A 14,747-nucleotide genomic window follows, 5' to 3' on the forward strand; every position below is an offset into this window, starting at 1 on the left:
ATTCGGAGGAGGTAACGGTTCAGAGGTGAGTGGGGTGGACTGGTTTACAGGTTGGTTGTCGAAGCTGTTATGGATGTCGGCGATTTTGTCGTGAAAGAATGAGGCAAGGGAGTCGCAGAGTACTTGAGAGGGGGTGATGTCGTTAGAGCTGGCGGTGGGGTTGGTGAATTCTTTGATGATGTTGAAAAGTTCCTTGCTGTTGTGGGCATTGTTGTCTAGTTTGTCTTTGAGTGCTGATTTCTTGGCTGTCCGGATTAGTTGGTGGTGTTTGCGGGTGGCGTTTTTGAAGGCGGCTTGGGTGATAGTGTTTGGGTCTGCTTTCCAAATTTTCTCAAGGGAGCGACAGAGCTTCTTGGATATCTTAAGTTCATCGTTGAACCAGGGGGCGTTCTTGCTTCCTTGCTTGATTTGATGTTTTTTAAAGGGTGCTAATTTGTCGGCGGTTTGTGTTAACCATTGTGTGAGGTTGATGGCGGCTTTGTTGGGGCTCGTTGAATAGGCAGGGGGTTTTTGAAGAAGCGATGTTGAGATCTGGTCGATGGTGATTTTGTTCCAATTTCTTCGCAGCGTTGGTTGAGGGTGGTTGTGGATCGAGGTCTTATTGTAAATAAAGTGGATGCAGCTGTGGTCCGTCCAGTGGAGGGGTGTGGTATGAGTGAAGGAGATATGCTTGCTGGAGGTGAAGATAGGGTCGAGTGTGTGTCCTGCATAGTGTGTGGGGGTGTTAACAAGTTGTTTGAGTCCGATATTGGCGAGGTTGTCCAGAAGGGTGGTGGTGTTACTGTCGTTGCTTTTTTCCAGATGGAAATTGAGGTCTCCAAGTAGAATGTATTCTTCCGAAGGGAGGGCGTGTGGGGTGATAAAGTCAGTGATGTCTTCGCTGAATTTTAAAACAACGCACTATCTTGTTTCTCGCAGTGTCTACATGTAGCAATGGTGATACCCAGTGTAGCCAAGCTGTGGCATCAGTGTGTCTACGTGAGAAAAGTCTATATGTAGCAACACTGGCATCCTCTGGCAGATGAGAAGTCTTTAGTAGCTGTAGTGTTAGAGGAAACTTGTTTAAAAGGAAGAATTATACGAATATGAGGTACCATACGTATTTGTACATGCCTCCAGTTAAACATGCTACAAACATACTAAATTATATTTGACTGACACATGTCACATGTAAATCTTGCTACCTTTATTCTGCCTCATAATCCTTACACTCACTGGCTTCTTGTTCCCAGTGCCATATTTCAATATAAAAATAAACAAAAAACGAAAAAGTAGTTCAACATTGCTTTAGAGAGATATTATCAAATTGTAGGATGTGTTGGGTGGTGAGGGGACAAGGCATTCGGAGGTGCAGGAGACGGATCCCTAAAATAAATGTTTGATTGTTCCCTCTACTTTCTTTCTTTTGAATGACCGCCTCCTTACATTCTCTGCTCTCCTCTGCATGCCTCCTGTATGTACAGGCGAGTCTAAGATACACGCCGTTTGTCTCTGATACTGTATTTCTGAAAATTGCTTACATCTCATTTCATACATCAGAATCTCTCCTTTTAAAATTGTACCCCTGCAGTCTAGCAAAACCTAATTTCCTCTAGCCAGTCTATTCACTCAAACAATTAATTACCTACATGAACTCTTCTACACCTCACTCCACCAAGGCCGGACTGGCCATAGCAGACATTGGGTGTTTCCCAGGAAGGCTGGGGGCAGTTTTGCAGCAGTGGGGGCCGGTTTTGCAGCAGTGGGGACCGGTTTTACAGCACTGGGGTCGGTTTTGTTACTGAAGGCCTATTTTGTAGCAGTGGGGGGCTGTTTTGTTACTGGAGGCCTGTTTTACAGCAGTGGGGGCCGGTTTTGTTACTGGAGGCCGGTTTTGCAGCTGTGGGGGCCGGTTTTACAGCAGTGGGGGCCGGTTTTGTTACTGGGGGCCGGTTTTGCAGCAGTGGGGACCGGTTTTACAGCACTGGGGTCGGTTTTGTTACTGAAGGCCGGTTTTGCAGCAGTAGGGGCCGGTTTTGGTACTGAAGGCCGGTTTTGCAGCAGTGGGGGCTGGTTTTGTTACTGGGTGCCGGTTTTGCAGCAGTGGGGGCCGGTTTTGTTACTGGGGCCGGTTTTGTTACTGGAGGCTGGTTTTGCAGCAGTTGAAGAAATGAAATCTTCATTCTCAGGGAATACTTACTAATAGAAAGAAGAACGTGGCACAGAAGCTGGAATATGAAAAGACATCTTTATTACACTTATAAGTGAGGCCACTTCACACAGAAGCCGTAGCAACTGAATGAGGCGGTCTGAGGAGTAAAGAGAACAGAGGCCTTATATATGCTCAGGGTTACAAAACTCAGCATAAAAGTAAGAGGCAATCCTTGCTTTTGCAAGCATGCAAAATGACTAACATGGACATGCAAGGTCTGCCAAACATTAGCCAATAGGACAAACACCCACTATTTACAATTGTCCAATCATAGTTATTATTATGCAAGGTATCGCATGACGACAAACCCACTTTTCAGTTGTCCGGCCCACCATTAATTATACAGAAAAGCCCAACATTCCTTCTTACACAAGACGGACAAACCCATAATAAAAGGACCACAACCCATATCATAAACAGACCATAAAAGAAGGAACAGAACACAGATATGAAGCAGGATAAGGGGTGTGTGTGTGCATACCAAACTCTACAATGTCCTGTACTTTGATCCTCAATCTTGATCGGCTACTGGGCAAGGAACTGGCCTAACAAGGTCAGCTACAGGCAACGGGGTCAGTTCACTCAGGTCATTCAGAAGTCAGCGAAAGTGTACGTGTACTAAAGACTTGTTCGGCCGCAGTCATCGGCCTATGTGAGGGCAACCACAAAATGGCTGCCATACACAAAATGGAACCCAGGGTTCAGAATTCACGGAACCTCAGACCCTCCTTTTGCCCTTACATAGGCAATCACTCAGTCTGCGTCTGAATCGATATCAATATTATCCGTTATTCCATTCACTAAGCCATTATTACTCGAGTTATCTTTCATGGAACGCAAGGGATAGACTTCGTTGGCATAAATAAACATCGTCTGATATGCCTATACAGACCCATTGTAACTAAATGGCAGAACCAAATAGGGAATACCTCTATCTGTAGTATGTGGTATAAGACCACACACCCAACAATTAGTGGTGTTCATTACTAACTGGTGTTGATGCAGTAGCTGTACAAAGGAATTATTAGTAAACTCTGACCTCCTAACCAGTTCATGTTCAGGTAAAGCATGGAAAGAATGCAAAGAAGTAGTAGTAGGAAGAGACATAGGTTGGGAGGTGGGTACAGATGTCAATTGGGTAGCAAAAACAATCCAACCCACAAAAGACAACGTCATGCTTAAAAATACTACAAAACACGTTATTAAGAACATATAAACAACAGGAGAAAGTAATGACCACTATTACAAACAAAATTATCATTTTTCACAACTCTAAGCAGAAAGCAAATCCTAAAATTATCTAGTAACATTTTTAAGGCTCCTATGCATTTCAGTAACTTATTATATGTGCAGGTGAAACAGTGGTGATCCTCATCAATGCTCTGAGGTGAAAAGGGGGTACTCTTCCACAGAGAATGGATTTTATTCTGCTTTTACTAAACAGAATACTACTTTAAAACAATGCCAACAGAACAATAAGAATCAGTCTCCTAAAACCCATTTTATGCAATCACACGGAAACCACTTTGTGCAACAATTATGCCCAGAGTCCGTTCAAGCCTCTCTGGCAGGCTTCTATCGTCCATCAAATCTTCTCCCATTGTTGCATGGGCCTCTTGATTCAGGCCTCCCATGAAAAATAGTGTTTTTCAGTATCCGTTGGAGTGCCCTCCTGGCAAACACTCACAGCTCATTTGAAAGTCTCAATGTCTCAAGGCAGTGCACCAATATCTCTCCTCTGTGGCAGGCACTACAGATAGTGTGCTCTTCATTGATCAAGGGCACAGATCATCTTATGCAGATCCGGGTCTACATTCTCAGGCTCCAACACTTATTACTCAGTGTCAGAGAACGCTCAGGCTGCTCTTTCATGGGCACCATAATGTAGTGCCTTTTTCCAATCTTGGATCCTCCGGTGCACTGCACTTCCGTTGGAGCAAAGGAAAAGGGGTTGTGTGGCCAAAACTCAGGCCAAGGGGCTCAAGGGACTGCACACTGTCAGAGGTTACCAGCACATGACAGGTGGAAAACTGAAGCCTCAGAACAACAGGAATCCTTCTCTTTCGCTCTTTTGCACTGAAATTCTGGTTCTGTGATGTCCAATGCCATCTGCTGGAGCAAGTGCGATGCTTTAAACAGTTCATTGTATAACAAGGGGACTGCAAGCAGGTGGCCTGCAATCTTCAAAGGAGTGGCCATACGCCATGGGACAATTCTGGTCTAGAATACACTGTCATTTCTCAAAGGCAATACAAAGACAAAGGCAGTAGGCAAAACAGTGCCTCTAGGCTCTTCAATTGGGTTTCTGTGTGAGAGCATATCCTCCACCATCTAAGGGTCGAACACATTTTTTCTCTCAATAATTACATATAGGTGTTCCTAAATTCCTTATCTAGGACACCTCAAAAGAGAGATCACATAATACATATTATCAGGGACATGTAGATACCTCCCTTTAATAATTGTGCATCAGGTGGACTATGCAATACAAAAGCTAATGATCAAGATGTGGAAACAAAAGACAAGAACTAGAGAGTCCTGGTATTTCCATTATTAAAATACATCTGGTCCATCAAAAATTAAAGCAGCAGAAAAAAGGAACTAAAAACCAAATTAGAATAGGCATTGAATTTGTATATCTCTTTTTTATTTTCCTTCAAATACCATTAAAGCCAAATTTGACATACACTGATGAAGTGTTGTCTGTCTATCTGTGAAATTTAGTGTCAGAGCAAATCTGCCCAACTGTTGTGCAGGATACACATCGTCATGTATATCCCTTCACAACATAGGTAAACTTGTAATAGTATCAAAAGCAACAACATAAAACAAAAAACATGCATAAAAACGCACAAAACGGACATGTCAAGCCATCAGATATACTTGCTGTATATCAAGTTCAAAAAACATAGACAAGACAATAGCATATGTAAATGAGCAGTGACGCACACACTTCAAGTCCTTTACTTTATGCACTGTGAACCTGCAGCCCAAAACTCAATATTCAGGCCTTCTTACTTTGTCAGGTTTAAAATCAAAATTACACTTTCTTTTACACACTTTCTCTTCCTTTCCTCACACTTACTTTTACTTTCCTTACCCTCCTTTTGACAGTTGATCACTAGTCAGTCGTGATCGGCTGGCAATACAATCTACGGTGTCACTTCTGACATACAGGACCATCAAAAACAATTCCTGATATGACCAAATACACAAACATGAAAACCACCTGAACATTCCTTTCCAAAGGAGTTACGCAAAAAACACATCTCTTTTCAACCAACCAAACTCACGTGTCTTGTCAGCCTTAAAATCACCCAGAACAATCCATGAATGATCTGTGGGCAGAAGCAAAAAAAATACACAACACACAAAAGAGAGACATTTCTCATAACAAACAAATATCCTATATAACTGTAATCAGAAGACAAAACATGATACACATTAACAGACATAAAAATAAATTTCCATTTCTTAACTGTTACTATCTTGTTAGTCAGTTTGCAACATTAAATCATTTTAATTTTAACTTTCTAAAAGTAGAATTGTTTCACCGACACTCCATATTAATTTGGCACCTACAATTTCCACTGTGAAAAAAAATAATTCTTAATTGGCAAATCGTTCTCACTTAGGCATGTAGCCTTCAAAATTTTAGTAAAGGGCTTCATCTTATTTTTCTGTCTAAGACTTAACCCCTTCCACGCTCATGACGAGCTGGGCTCGTCATGAAGTAGCCTGCTGCTACACTGATGACGAGCCCAGCTCGTCATGTTGTGTGGGATTGACGATTTCTCAGCACAGCAGGGGAATATGCTGAGCATCCATGGGGTTAATGCAATACTTTGTTTTCTGTCAAATGAAAGCAACTAGCAGACATTATTTTTTTAGAGCAGAGATACAAATGTATCAGTTCTACAGAGCATTTAGCATGATGTTGGGACTTTCAAAGAAACCCTTTTTTCATATTTTCCCTTTGGAATTAAGTTCTTTAATTTTATTGATGTTCTTATGGAGAAACCAGAAACCCTCCCTTTAGAGGCCTGTTTAGCAAGGTCATTCTGCATTTCACAGAGACAAGGCCCTAATTTAAAAGGTCACAAATGTCAACATGACAGCCTCCTTCCATTGTTTACAGGGAAACTAAAGATAACACCTCAGCGCGACTTGAGCAAGCCTCTGCAGCTCTACTAGCCCCCACCCTCTGCTCATTCTGAGGCTGACAAAGGCAAAAGGCCTTCCTAATTCCTCCTAACCTGCAATAATTCACTCTATTTTGAAAAATAATGTCTCCTTTTTAGGCGCTAAAAAATTATCTCTGTTTCCAGATTATTAAACAACATTTACTGTGAATAATTCACAGAACCTAATAACACAAATACCAGTTTTAGAACAAATGCTTGTTGCAATGGTACTTATTTCATCAACCTTAAATGAATCTCACTGGGCCATTTAAAAGCAAACCCCAAATGAGGACAGCCTGCAAATTTGTATTATACCCAAATGTATGCATTCACTGAAGTCTAAAAGCACTTTAAAGCTATTATAAATGGCAAAAATACCCAAATTCGACTTTGATATTTGGGGCACTTAAAAATAAATATCCTATAAGTATGTTACATATTAATCATCCTCAGAATGTTCTTTACACATTACAGATATTAGACATTAGACATATCTAATGTAAATCCTTAGAAACATGAGTTTTTTACGCCTGTGCTAAGTGAGATGGCATATGCTAATGTCCTCATTATGTAGTGCAACACAACTCAAATTAAATTATAATGCTAGGAGGTCACAGTATGAGCATTAAGCTTCATGAATAGTAAAAAGCGAATTTTGTAGCACTTATTTTTAATAATTATTTTTCATAATTTAATAATTATTTTTAATAAACCCAATCATTTTTGATAATACCACATATAAAAGCAAGCTGCATCCCTTGCATATCATTTTTAGACGCATTCATTTATAAGCCTAAGCACAGAAGCCTAACTTAAAACATGACAAAATTTGGCGCCACATTTTTCTTTCTAAAAAGGACGATTTTTATTTAGCAACAGAGCCAAGAATATGCGTACAAAAATGCTTAAATAGAGGAAACCCTTAATTGAAATGTCTTCCTGTAATACAAAATAATGAAGAAATGATATAAGTTGTTTTTTCTACAAAAACACACCATTCGTTTTTGGGGGGCTTTTTATTACTAGTGAATGTGAATTTTAATTTTATTTTTTTAAGCATTTAGACATTTTGCTTAATAGACTGAAAACATAAAGAAACCCACGAACAAACATTGAGCTCATTTCAGACATAAACAGAAAGGGGTGAAACACTCAGGACACACAATACGGCACGCTTTAGCCATTTATTTCGTGAATAGCGCCATCGCTAGTCACTTACAGAAATTGCACTAATGAGAAAACCACATAGACATTTAAACACATATTTAACCCACAAACCAATACTCAGAACAAAAACAAAGGACAGCCCACAGACTGTACTTAAACCAAACCATTTGTAAATACTAGTTGTAAGTCATATTTACAAGAAACGCTTCTCAATTGTGTTTCAAAAGACTGCAAAAACAGCCCAACAGACTGATGTATGTCCAAGAAGTGAAAATACACTCAATTCACTAGCTTTGGCTAGCAGAACACCAAAAATCGCTCTGCATATCTTCATTCATAAAATTGCACAGAACAAAGGATCCTTGTATGTATTATGTCCATATTTTAATTCCCTGGGGATACAAAATCACCAAGGAAGAAATATGTTTGTAAATCTAAACCTATTTAGATATTTCCCGCTAGGGGGGGCGGCTAATTTACTTCACATCACTCTATGGTACCTTCCAAAAAAGCAACACGTTTTTCCATGTGAGCTTGAAAACAGGCATGCCAAAAATACTGCGGAATACGCAAGTATTATAATCAAAGTGGTGCTTAAGGTACTTTTCGTACGTGCACCGTTCAACTAAACCAAATGGAGAAATATCTCCTCATTACCTGCCTACACAAATTGCAATTTGCATATCCAAACCTATACAAATCCAAAAGTTGGCCAACACAAATTCCAAAGTTCCAAAGCTACAGTAAGCGTTACTAAACTACCTTACTCTTCCAAAGCTACAGTAAGGGTTACTAAACTACCTTACTCTTACCAATCAAAAAGGTTATCCAAATTCTAACTGCAAAGTTCTAAATGACCTAACGGTCTCTTTGTTTTTTTTTTTTTTAATACTCACGCCAAAAAGGTTCTCAGTCAGGAGTGACATTATGTGGAGGATCAAAATCAGGAAGAGCAGAAATATACTAGGCTGCAGAAACGAATAATCCCCAGAAGCGCCGTGCACAGAGTACCTCCTTAGTGGATTCCTGTCTTGTCCTCCTCAGTATATTTCTGTCTCCTGACAAGATCACTCCTTCAAAAAGTCACTTCTCTGATGAAGCCCCACGTGGGCGCCATTTGAAGAAAGGAAATCTTCATTCTCAGGGAATACTTACTAATAGAAAGAAGAACTTGGCACAGAAGCTGAAATATGAAAAGACATCTTTATTATACTTATAAGTGAGGCCACGTCACACAGAAGCTGTAGCGACTGAATGAGGCGGTCTGAGGAGTACAGAGAACAGAGGCCTTATATATGCTCAGGGTTACAAAACTCAGCATACAAGTAAGGGGCAGTCCTTGCTTTTGCAAGCATGCAAAATGCCTAACATGGACATGCAATGTCTGCCAAACATTAGCCAATAGGACAAACACCCACTATTTACAATTGTCCAATCATAGGTATTATTACGCAAGGTATCGCATGACGACAAACCCACTTTTCAGTTGTCCGGCCCACCATTAATTATACAGAAAAGCCCAACATTCCTTCTTACACAAGCCGGACAAACCCATAATAAAAGGACCACAACCCATATCATAAACAGACCATAAAAGAAGGAACAGAAAACAGATAAGAAGCAGGATAAGGGGTGTGTGTGTGCATACCAAACTCTACAATGTCCTGTGCTTTGATCCTCAATCTTGATCAGCTACTGGGCAAGGAACTGGCCTAACAAGGTCATCTTCAGGCAACGGGGTCAGTTCACTCAGGTCATTCAGAAGTCAGCTAAAGTGTACGTGTACTAAAGACTCGTTCGGCCGCAATCATCGGCCTATGTGAGGGCAACCACAAAATGGCTGCCATACACAAAATGGAACCCAGGTTTCAGAATTCACGGAACCTCACAGTGGGGGCCGGTTTTGTTACTGGAGGCCGGTTTTGCAGCAGTGGGTGCTGGTTTTGTTACTGGAGGCCGGTTTTACAGCAGTGGGGGCTGGTTTTGTTACTGGGGGCCGGTTTTGCAGCAGTGGGGGGCGGTTTTGTTACTGGGGCCTGTTTTACAGCAGTGGGGGCTGGTTTTGTTACTGGGGGCCGGTTTTGCAGCAGTGGGGCCGGTTTTGTTACTGAGGCCTCTTTTGCAGCAGTGGGGACCGGTTTTACAGCAGTGGGGTCGGTTTTGTTACTGGGGGCCGGTTTTGTTACTGTAGGCCGGTTTTACAGCAGTGGGGGGCGGTTTTGTTACTGGGGCCTGTTTTGCAGCAGTGGGGGCCGGTTTTGTTACTGGAGGCCGGTTTTGCAGCAGTGGGGACCGGTTTTACAGCAGTGGGGTCGGTTTAGTTACTGGGGGCCGGTTTTGTTACTGGAGGCCGGTTTTACAGCAGTGGGGGCCTGTTTTGTTACTGGGGCCTGTTTTGCAGCAGTGGGGGCCGGTTTTGTTACTGGAGGCCGGTTTTGCAGCAGTGGGTGCTGGTTTTGTTACTGGGGGCCGGTTTTGCAGCAGTGGGGGCCGGTTTTGTTAATGGGGCCTGTTTTGCAGCAGTGGGGGCCGGTTTTGTTACTGGGGGCCAGTTTTGCAGCAGTGGGGGCCGGTTTTGTTACTGGGGCCGGTTTTGTTACTGGAGGCCGGTTTTACAGCAGTGGGGGCTTGTTTTGTTACTGGGGCCTGTTTTGCAGCAGTGGGGGCCGGTTTTGTTACTGAAGGCCGGTTTTGCAGCAGTGGGGGCTGGTTTTGTTACTGGGGGCCGGTTTTGCAGCAGTGGGGGCCGGTTTTGTTACTGGGGCCTGTTTTGCAGCAGTGGGGACCGGCTTTACAGCAGTGGGGTCGGTTTTGTTACTGGAGGCCGGTTTTGCAGCAGGGGGTGCTGGTTTTGTTACTGGGGGCCGGTTTTGCAGCAGTGGGGGCCTGTTTTGCAGCAGTGGGGGCTGGTTTTGTTACTGGAGGCCGGTTTTGCAGCAGTGGGGGACGGTTTTGTTACTTTGGGCCGGTTTTGCAGTGGTGCTGCGATATCAGCCACCAGCGACAAAAGAAGCAGTGCTTCACACTTGCGCCCTCCCGCAGGGCTGGTCCGACAAAACTGCCAGGGATGCTTTGAGTTCCCAGCCCGGCCCTGCCCTCCACTTACTATTACACTTAACTCCTATTAATTGAATCTACCACAAATAAACTGGTCCGAAGGCATGGGGTTTCGGTGAGTCTACAAGACTAATCCAATTCACCAACAGCAACACCCAATCACCAATGGATTAATCACTATCCCTGGGCTCCGGGGTAGCGTATTTCTCAGTTCAAAGTACTTCAGTGTCTTACAGGGGCTGTAAGGGCTATATAAATGCAATTACAATACAATACATACAATCCAGATTGGCCAAAGCCATGATAAGATACCCTCACAAGTTTCGTATTGACACTACATTTCTTTTCCATCTCAGCATATTTCATCGAGATGTAGCCTTCCATGCATGTTGTTTTTCTATTTCTATTATCTTATGTTTGAACAAAGGCATGCCCCGGTTGTCACTATGGGACAGTAATTCATGAACCTCAATGGATTGATTAGACGGCTATAGACCTGCTGTTTTCTTCTTAAAACAGTGATAAGAAGTACAGTTTTATTTTGCCCCAGCTGTAATTCACCTATGCTTAGTTACTTTGGAGGCAGAATGCCATTTTCACTAACAGACCTTGTTTTGTTTGCAGCGATGCCTTTGATTTTCAGTTTGGAATCGTCATTGTAAGACTCCGAGAAGGACTAGACGTGACACATACTGAAGTGAATGGTACGTGACCTTGGACCGCATTTATTTACAACCAATATTCTGGCTAAAGATCACCAAATGAAGCCAATCCAGTGAATGCATAAATCATTAGAATAAGCACCACTTACCATGGCGATTACATTAAAATTAGTCCCTGGCAAATATATTAAATTCAGATGTTTAAGATATCAACTGAGTTTTCGCACACTAGGGTATTTTAGATTGCATTTCTATACTATCTCCATCAACATCACTCCGTTTCCCAAATGATTATGGCTTTTGGAAGTTTCCAACAGCCATTAATCAACATATGTTATGTTAGCAGAACTTATAAAGCGCACTGTCACCCTTCGGGTATCCTGGCGCTGAAATACGCATACCTTGCTGAAGACAGTGCTCATTGAGAATGGGAGAAGACTAAAAATTATACAATATTATACATATATATATCATATGATAGTTCAATTATATTGTAGTATTACTATCTCTGACAGAGCTGAGAGGCATGATTTAGAAGGACCAGTGAAATACAATCCTCTATAAGAAGGGTTTGTAACATCGCCAATGATGGCTTGTCCCAGGATGTACGTCAGTACAACGCGATCATTTTGATTGCAGTACTTTACGACGCAGCCATTACAACGCAAGTCGTTACAACGACTTGCGTTGGAGGGCGCTGGATTGTGAATTAATTTAATTTTCTATTCCAACTCAGCCCACGTAACAGTAGGGAAGGTGTTGGAATAGAAAATCAAACTATTCCTTAAGCAACAGCGCCCTCCAGCGCAAGTCGTAGTAACGACTTGCGTTGTGATGGCAGTGTCGTAAAGGTTGCGCGGTGTAAAGACCGCGTTGTAAAGGATGTTTCCCTTGTCCCATGACTGCACTCTTGAAATTGCAAGGTAATCAAGGGCCTTATTTTATTTATTTTTTATTTATTTGTGTTTTATAGGGCGCAAACTAGACCCGTTAGGGTTTCAGAGCGCTTTACAGGATTGACAAGTAGTATACAAAAGACTTAGGAGTGGTGGGGTTGGGATAAAAACAGGTGGATACATTTGGGATAAAAACAAGTAGATACCTTTTATAAGAAACAGGCGTTCTCGAATCCTGTGTGGAATGCCCAGAGGTGACGGGTGGATATTGTTCTGAACACCATGGAGAGGCCATAACAGAAGGTAGAACAAAGTCACTGAGGTGATTGAATGCAAGCCTTAGGAGAGGAATTTGCCCATTAGGAATGTTTTGGCCTGTTATGTTATGTTACAATGTTTTTGTATAGCGCAAATCACCACTGGTCTCTAAGCGCTTTCACAGAAAAAGTACATAACCTGCTGCAGTCCAAGATGCCATTCCGCCATCAAACCCCATTAGGGTATTGATGTTATCTTTTTAAACAAATGAGTCTTTAGATTCTTTCTGAAAGAAAGTAATACCGAGTCTCCCTGCAAGGTTGCGGGCAGCTCGTTCCAGATTTGCGGAAGGAGTACCGACAGAGCTCTGCCACCTTTAGATTTGAGCTTAAATCTAGGTTGGATCAATTTGCAGGCTTTGCCAGAGCGCTCTTTGATATAATTAGGAGCCTTTCCAAAAATGGCTTTGTGAGCTATGCAAAGACATTTGAACTGCACTCTAAATTTAATAGGCAACCAGTGCAGTTTCAAAAGAAGGGGGGTCGCATGAGAGCTCCTCGGCAGGGAATAGATCAACCTGGCCGCATCATTCTGCACAACCTGCAGTTTCCTCAGGAGTTTCTGTGGGAGGCCTAGATACAGAGCGTTACCATAGTCCAGCCGAGAGATGAGGTCTCCGTTATAATATTGAGATAAAGACGGAGGAACCATCAGCTTGGCAGAGGCCGATGCCTCCTCCTCCCATCAGAGGACCGCCTGCCATATTTTGAAATTTCTGCCTACCAACTAGGTCTCTTCTGAAGGAGCCTTTGCCGGTAAGACAGTTGCATTGAAGTTACAGCAGCGGTATGACAAATGGGTGCTATATTTTTTGCCTCACTTTGCATACTTTTTTGTTTTACTTGAATATCCCCACCTTAGACTTAATTTGCTTGGATAAAAATAAAGAAGCATTGGTGTTGATTCACGGGAGGTGTTTCGTTTACGTTATGGCATTGCATGTTTTCTTTGACTGGGACTGCACGGTTATGTTTTTTAAAAGGTAGAAATAACTGAGGCTCCACTGGGGATAATCCTACAATTTCCAACCCTTAAACGTAATGGGGATAATTTCAATGCTTGACGGATGGGGTTGGTTCGCTAACATGGGTGAGTTACAATGTTTGTTGCATGCGTAAGTCTGAATGCTTTGCGAATTACACGTTCAGTCCTAAACTATGATCATGCACAGCCATAATGTAGGCACTGCTACAATTTACTCATGCTCTGTTAACGGGGCCCTTGGAGTTAAAAAATATTGCTGGCGATTAAGGACTATCTAATGACTACTGGGGCCATTATCAGTGAGCAAGAATACAACCCAGTATTTCTTCCCTGCAATCACTCATACCACAGGATCTCAGGTGATTCTTGAGGGTCGCCTAACGAATAGGGAAATAATCATCAATTTTCTTGGTTATTCATTAGTGTCTCCCGATATCTCACCTAGACATCTTACGTCTGGTGAATGTCTCCCCAGCTTTTGTGTTTCTTCGGTACTTGTATTCCTGAAGGGAGTTTGTAATTCCTGTGTTGGCCCCGGGGAATTTACAGACCGCTCGTAATGAATGCCTATGTATTCTTCTGATGTGTGAGAATGTAACTCAGTGGCTTTGTGTTGCTGCAATGCTTTAGGAATCTGAACACAGAGAAAAGATGTTGAGTATAATAAGACCTTATGCTTACTTCAATAAAATTGATTTGTCTTTATCATATAATTTTTTCAGAAGAAGCAATGCACCACTCCAGAAGGATAAGCACAAGAGACATCAAAGACGTCATGACGGAGACACAGCCAGAGGACGAAGGAGTTCAGGAGCCTTTACAAGGGTCCCAGAGCCTGAAAGGTATGTTTCCGCTTGGTGCTTGGTTTGGCTATCATATCGTATAGGACGTATCAGTCCAGGTCTTGACTAAGCTAAGGACCATGCAAGGAAATGTGCTTCAGACTCCATGACTATTGTAAGTCAAGGGGGAGAGGGCTGGCTGATGAGAGCAGTGCACTCCCCTTTTCCTGCACACATGTGGTTCATGGGAGCCAATGAACGTGAAAGCAGCAGACACAGGCCATATGATTTATTAGACCAGGAATACTTATCACATCCCTTGGACGGATCACTGAAAGAATATCGACTGAAAGAATATCGACTACCCAAAATATCGTTGAGAAAATATCGAGTACAAAATATCGAGTTTCTATCTACAAACAGGTAAGTACAAAAATATCGAGTACAAAATATCGTTTACAAAAATATCGTTGTTAAAAATATCGACTTTACTAAAAACAATGTTT

The 14,747-nt window shown here is 42.2% G+C and overlaps 1 protein-coding gene across 1 annotated transcript in view; it reads left to right on the top strand.

The window, feature by feature from the left end:
• The window catches only part of LOC144797845 (solute carrier family 12 member 2-like), a 157,528-nt gene that overhangs the window by 105,690 nt on the left and 37,091 nt on the right, over positions 1–14,747 (top strand). Inside the window, 2 exon segments of the mRNA XM_078668653.1 lie at positions 11,224–11,296; positions 11,916–11,947. Of these exon segments, the coding sequence (XP_078524779.1) occupies positions 11,224–11,296; positions 11,916–11,947 (105 nt within the window).

This window comes from Lissotriton helveticus, chromosome 12 (genome assembly GCF_964261635.1).
Source record: "Lissotriton helveticus chromosome 12, aLisHel1.1, whole genome shotgun sequence".
In the NCBI taxonomy this organism is placed as follows: Eukaryota; Metazoa; Chordata; class Amphibia; order Caudata; family Salamandridae; genus Lissotriton; species Lissotriton helveticus.